Source organism: Pempheris klunzingeri, chromosome 17 (genome assembly GCF_042242105.1).
Source record: "Pempheris klunzingeri isolate RE-2024b chromosome 17, fPemKlu1.hap1, whole genome shotgun sequence".
NCBI classification, from domain to species: Eukaryota; Metazoa; Chordata; class Actinopteri; order Acropomatiformes; family Pempheridae; genus Pempheris; species Pempheris klunzingeri.
The window spans coordinates 21,874,786-21,893,144 of record NC_092028.1 but is presented as its reverse complement, the minus strand read 5'-3'; the positions used below and the strand labels follow the sequence as shown (position 1 = coordinate 21,893,144).

Below are 18,359 nucleotides of genomic sequence, written 5' to 3'. Positions count from 1 at the left end.
TTATTAGCTACATTGTCCATTTTTCCCCAATAAAAAGTGTTTCCTTTTCATGTGATTAAGCTTTACAAAGCCAGCATATTAACTCTGCACACAAACTGCAGCACTTCATTGTCTTCCAACTCTGCTGCTGCCGGTTTGGGACCAGCTTTGTTCTGGATCTTCACCAATTAAATTTTCGTTGAGGGTTTCTGTTGATATGTAATGTGAAAGTGTGGCTTCCTCTCACAGGCAGAGAGACGCTTCAGAACCAAGCGGCGTAATTAACCTCCCTCTCTTTTTCTTGACATCTCCCCTCAGACTTTGTCTCGCTGTCGGATACAAAAATTCTACTTTGCATTTCCACGTGTCCAGTTTCAGCTAGAAATGATTTAAACCCTTTTTTTCTGTTAATAGAAAAGATTTGACTTAACAGGTGTGACGTTTTTTTCCCATTAAATATCCTTCCAACACGAGTGTGGGCTTATCGCCTTCAGAGCTCGTTTTACTTTTGAGCCCACAATATGGAAAATGGACATTTATGTATATTTTTAGATGAAATCTCACATTTTGAGGAAGAAAAATACACGAAAGATCGACTGCAGCTCGTGCTGATGATGCTGCTGACAGTTACAATGCTAAAGTTGTACTTCATGATTATGTTTTTATATCATACAAGCTGCTCCTTTATGTGACATCCAGTCTGTTGCCTGAGATGTTCTATTGAGAGATAAGTGGCTGCAGCAAAAATGCAAATAAACTTAATATTATGAAACGTGGTCATCAGGCACGACTGCACATGAGGCTGAAAAACAGACAAAGTAAAAAGTAAGACAAAAAAAAAAGAAAGGTTGTGCAGGTTTAGGTAGGAAGCAGCTAAAAATCCCAGCACATGAAATAAACATGGACACACGCTACACAGAGTTTGTAAAATTCATGAAATTACTGGAAAATAAATGAGAGCGTGTATAATATGAGAATGTGTTTAACACCTAACTGAGGACGGTGCTGCTGCGGTCTGATTTCCATCACCGACTGCTGAAGGGCTTAATGGAAGATTCAGTGGTCGTGTAAGGGGACGCTTTGTGCCTGCGATGATGGAGACAATCTTTTTCAAGTGAGAGACTGCAGGGAAATCATGGGAGTCATTAAAAGCTGCAGACAAACCCCATAAAGCAGCGTTGTCCAGAAGCAAAGACGCGTTCATAATCACATACAAGTGGAAAGTGAAAACGAGGAGTTTTTTTAAAAAAAAGGCAGCGGATCAGCAGATCAGAGACGGCCGAGTCCTTCTTGGCTGGAGAAAGCGCTGACAGTTTCTTTAACTAGATCTGCCTTAAATTTATTTTTCTCCAATCACTTAAATACTTAAAGAGATGTAATTGATAATTAGTGTGATGATGAAGCAAACTGAGGAAACGTTCAGTCTGCAGTGACATTCGTATTCTTTAGTGGGACTAAAGTACATCTGTGAGCTGACGGAGGGCTCGTGGCTGCTGGGCGGAGGTTTGCCTGTGAATTAGTAGGTTAGCAGAGAGACTCTAAAAACAACAATGAAACCATCCAATAACTCAACACTGTCTGCAACCATGCAATACATCCAGCCATATTATGCACAATGATAGTTTTATGAAGCAGTTTAATGCGTTTCATTTGCCTATGAATGTACACGTTAGTATGCTTCACTTGATAATTTTCAGTTTATCCAGAGGCTAATAAATCTTACATACACTCATTAGTGCGTTTTTCTACCGTTTACATTATGTTCTTTATCCAAACTGCCCTTGGTCTGACTTTATTAATATGAATGTGACTTTGTGCATGCGTGAGCGTGTGTGTGTGTTTATACATGAAGCTGCATATAATCAAAGTCTATGTAATTATGTACAGTTTAGAGCAGAGAGGACAGAGTTTTAATTTAAACTCCCCTTTAATAACAGTGCAGTTTATTAAGAGTCCTTCAAACAATCCAACACTCAGACTCACTCTGAACTTGCATGTCATGTTTAATGTTTGAATCCACCACTCGTGCCGGTTTCTGAGAGGTGGTGCACACAAACCACACCTTTGCCTTCACCTGTTGCTGCACAGAACTCCCTATCGATGATGCATGCGGTTACAACACATCTCCCTGTTACACAATTTCAGCCGTCCTCCAGCTGCAGTGGTCCCCTGCACAGGTCGGGGTTTGTCCCGTGCCGGGCTCATTCCCCCGGTGTCCCTCCCAAGCCCGGGGCCCTCCAGCTGGAGCGTTGTGTCCACAGGATGAGTCACTACTGTGAATGAGGAGCAACTCAGCGAAACCCAATGCAACGCTCCTCAAAGCCACCGTCCGCTTGTGCACAGGGACATTGTGGCTCTGCTCCGCATGCTGTTTCAGGCTGTTGTACGTGTGTGTGTGTGTGTGTGTGTGTGTGTGCGTTACATCTGGATGTGAGTCTTTGTGGATGAAAGCCAGTGACTGAGGGGATCCCTCCAGTGAAGCCAACTGTAATTGTAACCGTCCGTTTGAATCTGCATGTGAGGTCATGATTTGGAGAGTTCACCCCTTAGGACCTGATCTTGTTGACCTTTGACCTTGTACTGTTCTGGTAAGGCCATGAGCTATGTCATGGGGCTCAGATGTACCAGAGAGACTGACAGTTTAATGACCCGTGGTCGCACAGCGGTGACCTGTAGGGCTGGTGGCTGCAGGGTCATTGATCCTGAAAGTTATTCCCTTTCAAAGCTCCTATTATGTAAAAGCACTGTGGGATTCCTCTCCTCGTATTTGATTCCTCCTCTGACTTTGGACCCAAAGTCTGGCGTGCTCTTTGTTTTCACGTGTGACATGATTTCCACCAATTTGCTGTTCATCGTTTGCATCAGAGTAGCTGACAGGAAGCCTGCCTGCTGTGTCTGTGCGGTACTACTCAGAGGGCTGACTCATCCCACTAACTTAATGCACGGAGTCAGCTTCTTACCCCTAACTGCCCCACTAGCTCCTGCAGACGTAAATTGGATGAGAAAGCAAAATGCCAGGTTATATGTGGCTGAGGTAGCAGGGGAGTGTTAAGCCCAGGCAGCCGTGTGCCTGAGCTGGAGCGCCCCTACTGGTCAGGAGGGAGCAGGACTCTAGTGAATCGACGTCTTGTGAATGTTTTCAGCATCAGAAGTGTGTTGAATAGATTCCCTGTGATATCACACCCAACCATGGCTTTTGAAAGCTATGTGGAAGGTTTTACTCAGTCTTAATCTGAATATAGTCAGAGGGCAGAGCGCACACATCCAAAAAACTCACAACGAACGGTCACAAACTAATCGCAACCAATACATTTGAAGGGAAATCTACCTGAGCAGGCCACACACACACACACACAGTTATTATATGGGAATTTGCTCCCAGATGGTCCTGGACAGCAACATTTTATAAAACCCATCTGTTGTTGTGCCCCACTACTGATCAGCCCAATGGGTTGAACAGCATTCCACCTTTAAAAAGACCCAAGCTACAGGATTTATTGAGTCAAACCCTTAAACAGTAACTGAATAACGCTAAACTTTGAGGCAGAGAGCCCAGCAGTCCTCCACCCACAGCCCTCCTCACTGCAACTGGAGCCTGGAGCATTTATCACCTTGCTCTCCGGGACCAGGTGCACCTCGTTCAGGACTAATCAGGTGTGGAGGACCTGGGCGGAGCTGTAGACAGGAGAGGGAAATGGACAAAGAGCACAGGGAACAATGAGCCTGTGTTAAAAAGGACCACATTAGAAAACAACACAATATAATGACACATTAGTTTAACAGTAGAATATTCTAACCTCTGTTAAATCAGCTGTTTGTCTGTGAGTGAATCTGGATTTTATTATCTAAAGGACAACTGTGCAGCACAGTTAGTTATGTAAAGAAAAGCAATGATGTAATGCAGGAAAAGTCAGATGCAGCTGGAACATGGAAGGACACTGCTCTGACTCTGTGTGCTTGTGGCAGCCTCTCGCTGTGCTCCGGCCATTTGCTGCTTACTCATACATGTCGGTCACAGACGCTCACAGCTAGCGCTCTCACACGGACTTCAGAGCTTAGTCTGATTGCAGGATTGTATGCAGTTCAGTCCTCTTACTGGATGTCAGAAATATGCAAACTGGAGTGTGTACGAACACACAGAGGACTCCTACCTCCTGTGTCCTAGGCATGTCCTTATATGGTCAGAGTGGTCAATATGACACTCTTCATCACAAGCCTCCCTCTCTGCTCCTACTGGAGACACAAAGCAGAGGCCTGGGAGCTCCAGATCGTCTCCCCCAGCTAAATTTTCCCTCTCACTGCAGCTGCAGCTCAGTCCGACTAAGCTCTCAACCTGCTTGGTAAGGATATCGTCCCTGGAAGCCCTTTAAACCCCAAACTAAGCTAGTATTCATGGTTGGATTTTCCTCTCAGTCTAGCTGACAATAAGCCATGCACTATTGCAGCTTCATAAGGGGGAAAGTTCTGTGGAGGTGTCATACTCATCCCCCAAAGCCGCCCTGAGGGACAGCAGTATTTGGGTTCAGCTCCACTGCCTGAGCTAATGTGGGTCTGCTGTGCGGCTCCCCGCTCCAACGGTTTGTGCCCGGCCACCTGCTGATTCTGCTGGTTTGAATGGACTGCCTGGAGCCCAGACCTAACCTACATAGGCAACATGTCCCTCTTCCTAAACTGTGCTCAAATGAACCCGACACACACGCACATAAACACAGCACAGCACAGCACGATGCCTTTTACCTCCCAACCAGAACAAACCAGTCAAGTTAATACAATCCTGAAAACTGCACCTCACACAGAAGAAGGCTCACTAAGAGGATTTATTTCTTCAAAAAGCGATAGGCTGTTAAATAAAGTGTGTGTGTATTTGATGATAGCAAATTCCATATTTGGATTATTTCGCCTCCTTCTCACTGCTGCTTGATGGTATTTTTTAATACCGATATCCTCTTTCCACCCTGTTTGGTCTTCTAATTCCCTAAAAAGCCTGAACTTGACAGCAGCCTCACTGTGGCTCTGAGCTCCGGGTTCAGTGTATGTTTTTGTGCTGCAAGAAGCAACAGATCACATTAAGGACTTATTGATTGCTTGAGCTCGGAGAGGAACACTTATTTTAATTAAGGCAATTATTATGTCACCCCTTTTCACTTCTAATCTAATTCCATTTCTGCAGGGTAAAACATCTTAAAAGAAAAGTCTGCTCAAATCATCCTACTTGCTATGATCACATTTTGTAATTTGCATTCACAGTGAACTCTGTCTTCCTCTTTCTCCCTCCCGTTTTCCCCTTTCCTCCTCCTTTACTCTCTGCAGAGTCTGTGAACAGGTGAGAGAGGGACACTGTCTGCCCCACTGTCCAGCGACACCATGAGCTGGAGCTTCCTCACGCGGCTGCTGGAGGAGATCCACAACCACTCCACCTTCGTGGGGAAGCTGTGGCTCACCGTGCTCATCGTCTTCCGCATCGTTCTCACTGCCGTTGGGGGAGAGTCCATCTACTACGATGAACAGAGCAAGTTTGTCTGCAACTCGGGCCAGCCGGGCTGCGAGAATGTCTGCTATGACGCCTTCGCCCCTCTATCTCATGTCCGCTTCTGGGTCTTCCAGATTATCTTGGTGGCCATGCCTTCTCTCATGTACATGGGCTACGCTATCAACAAGATTGCACGATTAGATGAAGCCAAAGGAGGAGGCGGCTCTGCTGCAGTTAGAACACCAGGAGGGGGCTACACGCACAGGAAGCCCAGGAAAATCTGCTTCGGAGCACGGCAGCACCGGGGCATCGAGGAGACCGAGGAGGACCAGGAGGATGATCCTATGATCTATGAGGTGCCAGAGATCGAACCCCCAAAAAGGCCACGGGATCCACTGCAACCCACACCCAGACCCAAAGTCCGGCATGATGGGCGCAAGCGTATCCGAGACGAGGGGCTGATGAGGGTCTACGTTTTGCAGCTGGTGACTCGTACTGTACTAGAAGCCGGCTTCCTTGCAGGCCAGTATTTGCTGTATGGCTTCCGAGTGATGCCTGTGTTCGTGTGCTCGGGGAAACCTTGTCCCCACAGCGTTGACTGCTTTGTGTCACGGCCCACGGAGAAGACCATTTTCCTGCGCATCATGTACGGGGTCACCGTCCTTTGCCTCACGCTCAACGTTTGGGAGATGCTCCATTTGGGGATTGGTTCCATCTGTGACATTCTTCGCCGTCGGCGCTGCCCACCTCCGGACGATGAGTACCAGTTGGGCTTGCTGGGCACCAACGGGGGTGTGGAGGGCTCAGTAGGGGGGGCAGGGCCCGAGGCAGGTTCTGAGGGAGGGGTGGGTGGAGACGGGGCTGCCGATTACGTAGGTTACCCCTTCTCCTGGAACACCCCGTCAGCTCCACCTGGCTACAACATCGTGGTAAAGCCAGAGCAGATGCCCTACACAGACCTTAGCAATGCTAAGATGGCGTGCAAGCAGAACCGGGCGAACATTGCCCAGGAGGAGCAGCAGCAGTTTGGTAGTAATGAGGATAACTTTCCCACTGGAGGGGAGGCCCGTGTGGCGTTGAACAAAGACATGATCCAGCAGGCTCACGAGCAGCTGGAGGCAGCCATACAGGCCTACAGTCAGCAGCACCGGGCCGAGGAGCAGCTTGGGGACAACCAGGACGACAAACCCCAAAGTAACATCATCCAGACCCAACCTCAGCCACAGCCTCAGCCCCAGAAAGAGCGCAAGCATAGATTCAAGCACGGGAAAGGAGGCAGCAGTGGAGGAGGCAGCAGCAGCAACAGCAGCAGCAGCAAATCAGGAGAGGGAAAGCCCTCCGTATGGATTTAACCCCAGAAACAGTGACAAGTATTGAAACCGTGTATATATTTGGGATATTGGATGGTGAGCTGTTGCAATCTTCCATGGATATTTAATCACCGCTGTGCCTTAAAGAATCCTGCAAGCTGGAGAAGATGTGTGTTTGTGTGCAAAGGTGTGTAAAAAAAGGTGATTTTGCAGCTGACAATTAGTTTTGTCTGGGCAGCTATCACTGTCTAACTTGAAACTTCACACCAACACAAACTGTAATAGGCTACAGTCTGTCGTTTACATGTCTCGTTCTCCTCAAGTCCTAACGCAGATTATTGACCTCTGATGTCTCTCGTTCATCCTGTCTTAGGGATTTGAACTTCGGAAAATTACCGAATGATAATGAGTTCTGTTGCAAATCAGATTGATCCCAGATTAGGTTTAGCTCATTCTGCAGCCGCTGCTCTGCAAAGACACCGTCTCCATTAATACATTGGCATCCTAAATCTCTTGGAGCATCAAAATACAATGACATCAAAATGAAGTATCATCATACTACAAAAGGCAAAAGGTATGCAATGCCATCACTCTGCCCTGGCAAGCTAAAGATATGAACTTCAAAAATGCAATAAAATGAAGCTTAATTCAGAGGCAGAACCCAAAACAGTGACTTTGTAATGCAGTGAAAACATCCCCTTCCTGAAGGCTGTGTTCTGTCAGTCCTGTTCTGTCTGCTGTCTCTCCAGTATCGATCACAGTGTGATGTTGCTGTGACCTTTGACAGTGTGTTTGTATATGTTTACTGTGGGTTTTTTTTATATAAATGTGCTACACCATCTGCTGCTCAGAAGCCAATAAGTACAGCAGGTGGCTTTTTATCCAGTCTGCATCTGAAACCTTCTGAGAGAAAATGTTCTTTTAAACAAGGTGCATACGCAAATCTCTCTCTGGTTCTTCGTGGCTGTTGAAGGAGGCTGCTCAGCACTCCTCTGGTGTCCCATATACCTTGTAGCTGACTGCCCCCTGGTGGTGTCTTCTCTGGGCTTCCTTTATTGGGGAGTCGGAAACCAGTTGCCAATGCTACCTGCATCCAGCAACACCTTGATAACCAGCTGTAGTGTTCCTTTACTATTGATGCATCTTGTGTCCGTCTAAGTCCAGCGTTAGATGCACAAGGCTGCATATCACCACATTGTAATGGAAAAGGTCTAAAGCCATTACTATAATATAGTGAGACCAAACACTGTTTGTGTGATGCAAGTTATCAGTGCCAAGATTTTCTGCTAGGCTGCCAAGCCAACCAGCCTGGTTGTTTGTAGCTTTGGAATACTGTGGCCATGCTACTCCAGTCGTCGAAAAATGCCTACATGAGACCAACCCTTTTTTAAAAGTCACTTGGTTTTTCTATTACAGTACATGTATCGCTTTTTGGAATGGGATTTAAAATAGCAAACTCGAAAATGAGTCAATTTTTATGTTTGAGCCAGTGTTTTATATGAAAATACTTTTTTTCAATAAGGTTTTTTTTTTGTAAAATAAAAAAGAAAACAAGTTCTTTTGAAAATGAATTAGTTGTATGGATATTTATGGTTATTGTGTTTTAAATTGCCTTCCAGTTGTAAAAAATGTGAAATATGACATAGTATATATTTTTATAACATGTCGGCTACAGTGACTTAATGACGAAAAGAAAAAAGCCCGACGTTTCCTTGTATGTTACAGTATCAGTATTTAATGTATGTGGCAACCCTCTGGGCTGTGATTTAATAAACAGTGTTTCTTCTTTTCCAACACTGATCTGAGATCTGCTGAACAGCTCTGTGTGGAGAAACTGGCTGATGGGATCAGCTGGGTCAAAACAACCATAACATCTTTGAATATCACGCACGTCGTGTTCCTGATCTAATAAATCTTTCCCAGGAAACAGTGAACTAACTGAACAAACCATCACCCCCGTGAGGCGTGACATGTGACCTGGCTTCCTTTAGTGCAACACAGAGTAGAGAGAGTCTTTCTGATTAGTCTGTTCTATCAGTAAACAGTCAGCCGCTCCCCAAACCAGTGATTGTCACTGGCTCCATCCCACTAAGCCTCAGCTGATTTACTGAGAGCTTCCCCGTCAGTCTCTTGCCCTGAAGGCCAGTCATCCTCGTTAAGGTCTCCCCCCACTGAGCAAAGTCTCTCAGCTAAAGCATTTACTGCTTTTTGTGGAGGAGAAGGAAACAAAGTCAAGAAGCTGGTGATGCTCTGCAGTTGGAGCCAGCTGGGGCCTCTAGAGGGCGACGTCCTGTTGAAGGAGGGAGCTCTTCAGAGAGTGAGGAAGGGGCGCTTTGAGGAGGTGCCATGAGGATACTCAAAGACCCCATCTGCTCCCAGTCTGCATGACTGGCAGCTTGGCCTTACATCTCCAAAACTATTCTAGATTATGTGGCTCAGACTTGTGTGTTTTCAGGGGACTTGGGGCAGATTTCCAGGTCAGAAGAGTCACCCTGTGGCACAGTTCTGTGTTTGTCCCGGTTCTCTTTTGTCTGTTGAGTGACTGGGAAAGAGAGTAAGGCTGAAAGGAAGTGTGTGTGCTGGACAGAAATGGCTTTTACATCTACTGTTGTTAGGGTTTATTTTCTTCTGCATACACTCACTGCCCTGTGAAAGCCAGGACTCCAAAATGTCACCCGAGCTTTTTAAAGAAACACTAAAATTAAGCACAGGACAAACCAAGTGGAAAGGTGCCCTGTCTGATTTGGTCCTGATAGTCTTACATCAGTGTGTCGGTGTGTGTGTGTGTGATGCTACTAATAAAAGCTTTTGGGCTCCCACAGTCATTTAACTGTCCCTCATACCTGCCAGCTGAAGGGGGTGAAAGAGTGTTTCTTCAGAACAGCAGCTGTTCACAGTACAGTGTTGGAACGATGCTCACATAGACAATTATTCCTTTGTGATTATTCTCTGTGCTGTATATGAACGCAGACAGAGAATTAAAAGCAGTTGTGTCAGATGAAGTCTTTTGTGGCTCTATTCATCAGGGATACCACAGCGTCCACCCTCAGCATTTGTCTGTCCATGTAAAACACTGTGTGTGTTCAGAGGAAACACTGTAGTGAGGCCGTGTTGTTTCCCTACATGTTTCCTTTAGTCACCCATGCAGGATGTGACAATAAAACCAGTGGTATCACCAGAACAAACTATGAGTCGTACATGCGTTTGTGTGTTTTTCTAGGCCTTTTGTATGATGTACATTTCTTTGAGTGCCATTCTGGTATCCCTGGCAAAGATTTATTTCATATTCTTTGATGAATACATTTGATTTGCATGTGAAAAGACCTATTTTCCTACAAAAAATAAACCAGAAATGCATATTGGAAAAAAAGTCTCCGAGTCTTTTCTTTAGGCAAAGACAAATAGGTAGATATATAATAGACTTCCCACTCCTGAAACGTTGAGTATTGTCCTGTTCTTGTTGTCAGAGTGGGATCTGTGTTTGATTCTGAGCGGTGGGGAGGCAGGGGGTCTCCACAGTCCCATCAGGAGGATTACAGTCACACGGGCTGATGTTGTGTCACTGGCAGGAACAACACAGGAGACGAAGAGATGCCACTTCAGCTCATGTCAGCCGGATCATTTTGTTTGTCACTTCAGCAGTTCGTTCGGTGACAGTTCAGCTTCAACTGGAGATGAGAGAACATCTGAGAGTCTGAGAGGCTTTAAATTACATGAATGCGTTACGAGCTCTGTGTTTACTCCAATTAGCCGCTGATTTTAAAATCTGAATCGTCCTCGACAGCACAATCACTGCTTCAGTCAGTCCAGACAGAAAGAAGTCAGTGCTCCCTACAAACTGAAAATATGAGTATAATGAGTTTTCCACTTTGTGTTTTGCAGCAAAACTGCCTGGAGAGTAGACATCAAAAATGGAAATGGAAGTATGTTTTTGTGATTCTCCGAAATAAAAAATGTTCCCTGGAGAGACGAGCCAGTGGGAGCGAGCAGAGTGCTGCAGCTGGATGTACAACGAGGTCACTGCCGATGTGGGTGGAATCCCAAGAGCAATGTCTGGGATGGCAACTTGTGGCAGCGGGCTGTTTTCTCTGCAAAGAAACAAACATTTCATCCTATTAATGGCCTAATTGGCTGAATGTACTAACCCGGCACACTTATCATTGTGTGCACGGCTGCCATTATGAATTCAGCGACAGGGAGAGAGGTCCAGGACAAAAAACGCTCTGGTACCTTCCAGGACTTCCCTGCTTATTTTTTTCACTGGGTTTGTGAAAGCATCATCCAGATGTTTGCATGTCTGGTCCATCGGCAACTGTGGGAGGCCCTGCAGCAGGACACGTAGGAGAAACCTAGTGAAGTGGAAGGTGCACTGATGTGTAGGCCAATGATATATGGAAATATGGGACAATATGAGGCCAAATAATGAACACAAATATGACTCTGGATTCGTGCATTTACACTAAACCACAGGCGCATTCCTTTTTGGTCATATTTTGCCAGAAAAAACATGATTCTTTCTGATTCTGAAAGGATTTTCAGCTAAATTACATCCCTAATATAATCACGCTGACAGTGTGCAGGAATTCAGCTTCTTCTTTAGCAAGGTAGCAAAAAAAAAGGTGATATAAAATCAATTTGACTCATGTTCCACAACGACAAACCCTCACAGTCATTTCGTTGTTCTTCATGCATGGCAGCCGAAGAATTACACAGGAAATGAAGCCCAGTGAGGAGGACGGTGCCGTGATGTACAGGCCTCTCATTTCACTGCTGTACTGAATGTGGAACACACAATGAACAGAAATATTATCATGGCTTCATGTATTTGCAAATACACAAAACAGGTTAAAAAAAAAGAGTGGTGCACTAAGTGTAATGAGGTATACATGTGAAATGGCTGAACAAAATGAAAATGAACACTGAGCACAAACTGTTCTTCAAAACTGGCCAAAAATGGCTCAAAGACACTAAATCTCATGTTCATTTTGGTGTACAGCTTGGACATCATCTCACTGGCTGACAGAGAAATCACTATAAAGACTACATACACCCAAGTCTTCATGCAGTGAAATGGGGAATCCCATCGGAAATAACACTTATTTAATAAGAAAAACATGCACACAGAAACAAATCTTTTACTTACACATTTATTTATTTCAATATCCATACACTCATGTTCACTACTCAAACAAAATCATCAATTCACAAAGAACAACGGGCTTTAGCAGTCACTATTTCTACAGTTCTCACAAGCAGCATCAATGAAAATAATGACAGACTGTGCAGCTTCAGTGGTCTATAGAATAAATAATCATTCAAAAATCAATATCATCATCATGATAGTGTAGGGATGCTTTTCTGTGGTTGTAGCAATGAAGAGAGGAATCCAAGATTCATTCAAGAAGTTTATGTAGGTGTACGAGCTCGGAGTCCAACATCACAGGCATAGATGAGACTAAGGAATACAGAGTAAAGCTTCCACATATATAGGATTCTACAAACTATATCTGGTTTCAGATACATGAGAGCATGTCCCAAGATGGATCTTTCCTTAGAACAACCAGTTGTCCAGACAAACCGGAGTCGGAAGAGTAGTATGCTGACTTGAGAGTAAGACACAAGTTCCTACAGAATCATGTTACATGAGAAAAACCTTCTAACAGATAGCAATAATCAAACATGTGGTTAGCGTTCTGTCACGGTCGTAGGTTAGGCAGCTATACCGTGTGGGTAGGTTTAGGTTTAGGTTCAAATATCCTCCAGTTTCCTGGGTCAAAGTCTAATGTTCAAGAAATAAAAGCCGGCCTCTTTTACAAGCCTGCCTCCAATAAATGCCTGATATGCAGGTGAGGTAAATAAAAAAGGTATGGTAAATATTTGAGGAGCCTTACCATGATGATGAACATGATCCCAGAAACAAGAAGCTATGACGTGAATTTCACCAAGCACCTGCAGTCAGTTACTTTACAACACGTGCAAATAATGCACAATAAAAACGCTGAGAAGAATACATTTACTTTGTAGGTTGAAGGCCACACCAAGCCGTGTCACCAGAGAGGCAGAAATGGGATTCTTTACATAAAACTAAACCAATCCAACAATATACACATGATATATTAAATCCCATGATGTGACATTATTGCAGTGTATCACATTTACGGTCTCATGTTTGTTGCATTTTGATTTCAGTGTAAATGTCTTGGCTGCTGATGGACACACACTCCAAGTCCAAGCATCAACTTCACTGGGACACACTTAATCCATGTCATCCAAAGCAGATCTGTCCATTCACTCAAAAGAATATGAAAAACCAACCTGTTCTCATTCACAGCATGTCAAACACCAGTGCTTTGTCACGCTTGGTGCTCTTCTGCATCAATCTTAGATGCTCTGGAGCTGTTCTGGCCATCCCTTTCTTCCAAATGGCTCTTAGTTCATCAAATACCGACACCACTGACGGTTTAATATAGCTGCAAGCGTGCTAGACCTTCATGGTAACAATTAAAAAAAACATTAGCACATGTTGATATTCTCATACTATTGAAGTTTGGTTCAGGCATTAACTTGATTGGGTTTAGGAAAAGACAGTGTGGTTGGTGAAAATGAGAATTTTACTCACATAACTTGAGTTTAATTTTTGGTTTAACATGGGCCATGAACTCCAGTCTGCTGGGTCAGACTCCAGTGCTGAAACCATCCAGCCAGCCCTCCACCTGTATGCTTACTTTTATCATCGTTATACACTGCATTGCCCTTCAGCGCCAAATGCTGAAAGGACGCCTCTTGCAGACACTAAAAGCTGCCTTGCTCCCTGTGAATGAGAATGGGCTGGAAAGTCTTCATGAGTGACTGCTTCATCCTGTGGCCACAAAGAAGGCACTTTGCTCCTCTCAGCTGCTCCTGGGTCTGGGAACTACTTTTTACGTGGTTGACAATCTCCCAGGTGGAGCCTGAGCACCCCCTGACTGTGCAGCCGCAACAAGAGGTCAAACTCAGCCGGCATGGCGTGGAATTTCGATTTCGCTTGTCTGTCATCATAGTAGTGGTTAGTCAGGGTATGGAGTCCATGCGGGTGAATACTGAAGGGCCAGAACCCGTACAGATGCACATCATCACACAGTTCCAGTGCCAGGCTGACCATCATGATGCCGCTGCTGAGTCGCGGTGCTCGAAGGCCTTGGGAACGCCAGAAGAGGGCCAGACTCTGGAGGTACTCTGGGTTGAAGAAGACGGGCCGGATGGGGCTTTGAAGGTCTTCAATGGTGTAGGCGGCCCGCAGGGACACAGGAGTGTTGCGGCCAAAGGAGAAGGCAGGAAGGAGCAGCAGGGAGTTGCCGTAGATTCGCAAACTCTCCACAAATGAACGCCGACGCTCCATTAGAGAACCAAACCTGAAGATAAACAGTAGATGTGAAGATTAAGGAACATTTTAAGGTGACAGTGCAGTGATATTCATCCTCCTGCTCACTTTTCTAGAAGGATGCTTGGGTTTGCTGTCACAAGGCCAGTCTTCACGCCCACATGTTCCTCATAGCCGTTCTTCAAAGGAGGAAGGTTGCACCTGAACAATGAAGACACAGAGATCAACATGTTGAAGTTCTACAGAGGTGAGTTTCATCCTGTTGGTTAATGTCGTCATCAGCCTCTCGGTCCACTACACTGGACACCTTCCTCACCTGATGACAAACTGAGCTGAATCGATCATCTTTCCACAGCCGCTGTCAGACAGAATCCCTCCGTTCCCAACAACAGCACACGTCTCCCATGTTTTATTTGGGAATGGATGCTCCTGGAATCAACACCGTCAGAGAAATGCATTATGAAACAACATTTATACTGATGATAATGTACTGTTTGTGAGAGGCTAAGAGACATATTAATAAAGGGAGATCTATGACCGGACCTCATTTGTGAATGTCTCCTCTTCACCTCTCCTGGTTCACCCACATGTTCAGGTGTCTGTTTATTTGTTGCATTTGCAAGATAGCAGCAACTAATTTTTTTTTTTTTTTACAGAGGTGCTATTGAAGCTTTGGTGGTCAAAGGTTCATGGTGTCTGGGTTGTTATCAATGTCATTTACTGACAAGGTGTGGCTAAAACAAAATAGAAATTTCCGTCACCACGTTGAACATTGGAGCTGTATCTTATTACTGTGGTTATTAAGGACACACATTGCCTTCTCCGTACACTAAAACAGGTGTAGCTCAGTGGATAAGTAGCTTTTTGAATCTGCTATGCCTCACACTGCATGTGTCCCAGGACAAATGGACTTATCAAGCCACAGTGGTGGTAATATACCTTTGCAAAGGTGCTGAAAATCTCCGGGGTCACCTGGAGGGGCCACTTCCATTCCCCATCGTACACAACCTTTGACCCCACTGGAGTGTTGGCCTGGGTGATGATGGCCTTGTCAAATCCATGGCACTTTCCACTCAGCTGAGATCTGGGAAGCCACAAGACCATCAGAAAGCTTTGTAACTATAAAGAAAACATTAAGATTTTAATTCTATAAAGAGATCCTGGTGAGTGACAGCAGTCTTCTGTCCTTCAGACTAACCCCCCCCCCTGTTTTACCATAACCCACATGACCTCAAGATGTGTTATATTTAACACATCAACACTTGCACACAGTTTCCTCAGCTTTGATACACATTTCTATTTCTATTTCTACTTCTGCTTCCACGTCTTTACTCGTTCTAAAAAGCAAACACTTTAAGATTCCCAGGTCATTCACATCAGTTTCAGCTGTTTGGGACAAATGGAAACCAGGTGAGGAGGCCCTGACACAAGTTAAAACATCAGGAAAAAAAGTCACCTGAAGTTTTGGTAATTGTCCTCCTGCTTCTTCCAGGTTTTTGAGTAACGTTTAAGTGCTTTGTCGATGACTTCCCTGTGACACACACAGAGTGGACAACAGAGAAACATGTCAGATGAGTAAAATGTTGTGTATCAGCTGAGAAGAAAATCCTGTTCTTAATCTGCCGTCTTTGTTTCCATTATATTCATCACATAAAGTCATCTTGATGGAGTCAGCTTCTAAGCAGTGAAGATTTAGATAACCATGATGTAAAATAACCATGTGGCTTAATGTTTGAGCTTGATAAAGACACACCCCACCTGTGAAAAGCCCTTCATTTGTTTGACCTTTGCTACTAAGCTACAACATATCAGCAACACTTCTGCTTTTTCGTGTCTGTATGTTGTAACGTCTGCCGTGTGCGTTGCTTGTATCGTCTCTTCCTGTTTTTCATGCTCCTGAAAAGATAAGAGTCCAGTTGGAGGCTTATATTGCAAGGTGTGACAGCCTGTTATTACATGTCAGAGTATCCCAGTGAACATCACTTCATTACAGGTGTGTTTGCTCCTGCTGAGCTGAAACAGCCTCTCATATCTCACTTTCTATAGAGGTTTCAGCGTCATGGTTTCTGCCACAGCTGTTTGTGAAAAACCAAATTTACACGTCTGTTATTTGGTGTTGAAGAAGTGACATTTTCCAGATTTCTCTGATAGTATCTATATTTTTAGAGTGCTCATCTTCCACGGCTCCGATCCGTTTTGCAAAGAGGATGACATGAGTGAAGAAGTGTGTAGAAAAAAAAGCAGAAAAATATCATCAGCTGCACGCAAAATATCAAAACCTGGACCGATGAGACACATACAGGTTGTACATATTGTCCTGTATGTTGATGTGAGAGATGGTTGCAGACTTACTTGGTGTCGAGCGAGTACCAGTTGAGAGTGGTCAGCAGGCTGCCCACACAGAGGAGGGCGATCAAACAGAAGAGTGACCTCAGGAGATGTCCTCCCATACTGCTGCCCTCCGGCTAACTTCACCCGCGGCTCCTCTCCCTTCTATCGCGCGCTCAGGAGTTTTGATCTTTGGCATCTCCCTTCCTCCCCCCTCCTCCTCCTCCTCCCCTTCTCCTGACCGACTGTCTGGTTTGACTCAGTGTTTCACTTCCACAGTTATTAGCCTGTGTTTACTTCTCTTTGTCCTGTACAGGTCCTCTGCATACTCCTATTATACTGTCCACATGTTACTCACCAGGCTACACACACACACACACGTATATATATATATATATATATATATATGAGAGCACAGTAAATAAGATTACAGATAAATCTGGGAGGTCACAAGACGATTAAAATGAAAAAGAATTCCCCCTTAGTTTCCTCTAATTTTTGCTTTCTCTTCCCCCTCGTATAAGATCTGCAGCTCTTCGTGTCCCTAACAATCCTGAAATATGATGAATGGATACGTTCACCTGGAGATGAAATGATTTGCCAGTTAATCAATAAGATCATATTGAGGACATACAAGCACCTGGGTGTTCACCTTAATAACAAACTGGACTGGACAGACAACACTGACTCTCTCTATAAGAGGGGTCAGAGTCGACTGTACCTGCTGAGGAGGCTGGGATCCTTTGGAGTGAGCAGACCACTCCTGAGGACCTTCTTCCAGACCGTGGTGGCATCTGTGGTCTGGTATGCAGTGGTGTGCTGGGGAAGGGGGTGTTCTGAGCGGGACAAGAACAGGCTCAACAGACTGATAAAGAGAGCCGGCTCAGTCTGTGCCCCCCCTGGACTCCATAGAGGTGGTGGGAGAGAGGAGGACCTTGACCAAACTGTCCTCCATCATGGACAACACCTCCCACCCTCTGCATCAGACTGTGGGGGCCTTCAGCAGCTCCTTCAGTGACAGACTGATTCACCCTAAATGTAAGAAGGAGCAGCTCCTTCATCCCGACTGCAGTCAGACTGTATAATGCTGCATTATAGTCTGCTGCACCAACCACCACCACAACCACAACCTATGCACTTTATTACTATCATTATTACATAATCTGTGCAATAATCCACACCCCATTCCACCTCACGCTGTTGTTGTTTTGTAATTATTGTGTATATAATTGTTTCTTTGTGTATTTAGGTTTTTTTTCCTCTGTATATATTATATTATTGCTATTTAATTTTCTATTTCTTTTAACTGTGTGCTTTTGTCTGTCCCCTTTGAGCTGCTGTAACAGCAAACTTTTCCCACTGAGGGATCAATAAACGATACCTTATCTTATCTGCTGGAAATGAATCAACTATTTCATCATTAATCATCAACTGAACAGGGGTTCTTCACTCCCGCCCCCGTCTGTGGTACGTCTATGCTCGTCCATCAGTAATCCGCCTGATTCCCATTTTCCAGCTGTCTATATTTAGAGAAGACTGTTAGCGGGGGTCAGGGGCTGTCTCTCTAAAAAGTTAGGGTAGGTCAGTGGCACAGCATTCAAAATCAGACCGAGCTCCTCTTTCTCAGTGAAATGTGATGGCATATGCATAAGAGAAGAAAGTCAGACTGAACTTTTCATTCACCAAAATCAGATGTTGTTGGTCTGCAGGTTTCTGATTCTAGTTCTTTGTCCATGATGTTCATATTTCACGTTAGGGAGTTATTTATGGTGGATGGATAATGCCATGATTACCTACTGAAGGAGATCGTTGTGTGATGTTTGTGAGAGAGGAAGCCAGTGTGACTCAAATGTCAGTGATTCGTTGGCTTCATCAGCACCTAGAGGTGTTGATAGTGTCACGTCTGAGGTTT

The 18,359-nt window shown here is 44.8% G+C and overlaps 2 protein-coding genes across 2 annotated transcripts; one reads left to right on the top strand and one right to left on the bottom strand.

Annotated features, from left to right (window-relative positions):
* The first annotated feature begins 5,343 nt into the window (after positions 1–5,343).
* gjc1 (gap junction protein gamma 1) lies at positions 5,344–6,801 on the top strand. The gene has a single exon (XM_070847738.1). It carries the CDS (start codon positions 5,344–5,346, stop codon positions 6,799–6,801), a length of 1,458 nt encoding a protein of 485 aa, XP_070703839.1.
* A 6,683-nt stretch (positions 6,802–13,484) lies between these two features.
* LOC139216142 (alpha-2,8-sialyltransferase 8F-like) lies at positions 13,485–16,629 on the bottom strand. Its single transcript, XM_070847186.1, has 6 exons — positions 16,472–16,629; positions 15,576–15,650; positions 15,059–15,203; positions 14,436–14,548; positions 14,228–14,320; positions 13,485–14,150 (listed from the first exon to the last, which is right to left on the bottom strand). The coding sequence occupies exons 1-6, from the start codon at positions 16,567–16,569 to the stop codon at positions 13,673–13,675; spliced, it is 1,002 nt and encodes a 333-aa protein (XP_070703287.1). The 5' UTR covers positions 16,570–16,629; the 3' UTR covers positions 13,485–13,672.
* Positions 16,630–18,359: the final 1,730 nt, after the last annotated feature.

What these genes read in the sequence shown, in the direction of transcription:
- gjc1 (XM_070847738.1), top strand. Translation starts at nt 5,344, where the DNA reads ATGAGCTGGAGCTTCCTCACGCGGCTGCTGGAGGAGATCCACAACCAC.
- LOC139216142 (XM_070847186.1), bottom strand. Translation starts at nt 16,569, where the DNA reads ATGGGAGGACATCTCCTGAGGTCACTCTTCTGTTTGATCGCCCTCCTC. An exon ending in TCAGCTCAGTTTGTCATCAG is followed by an intron (nt 14,321 to 14,435) that starts GTGAGGAAGGTG and finishes TTCATTGTTCAG; the next exon opens with GTGCAACCTTCCTCCTTTGA. An exon ending in CCAAGCATCCTTCTAGAAAA is followed by an intron (nt 14,151 to 14,227) that starts GTGAGCAGGAGG and finishes GTTTATCTTCAG; the next exon opens with GTTTGGTTCTCTAATGGAGC.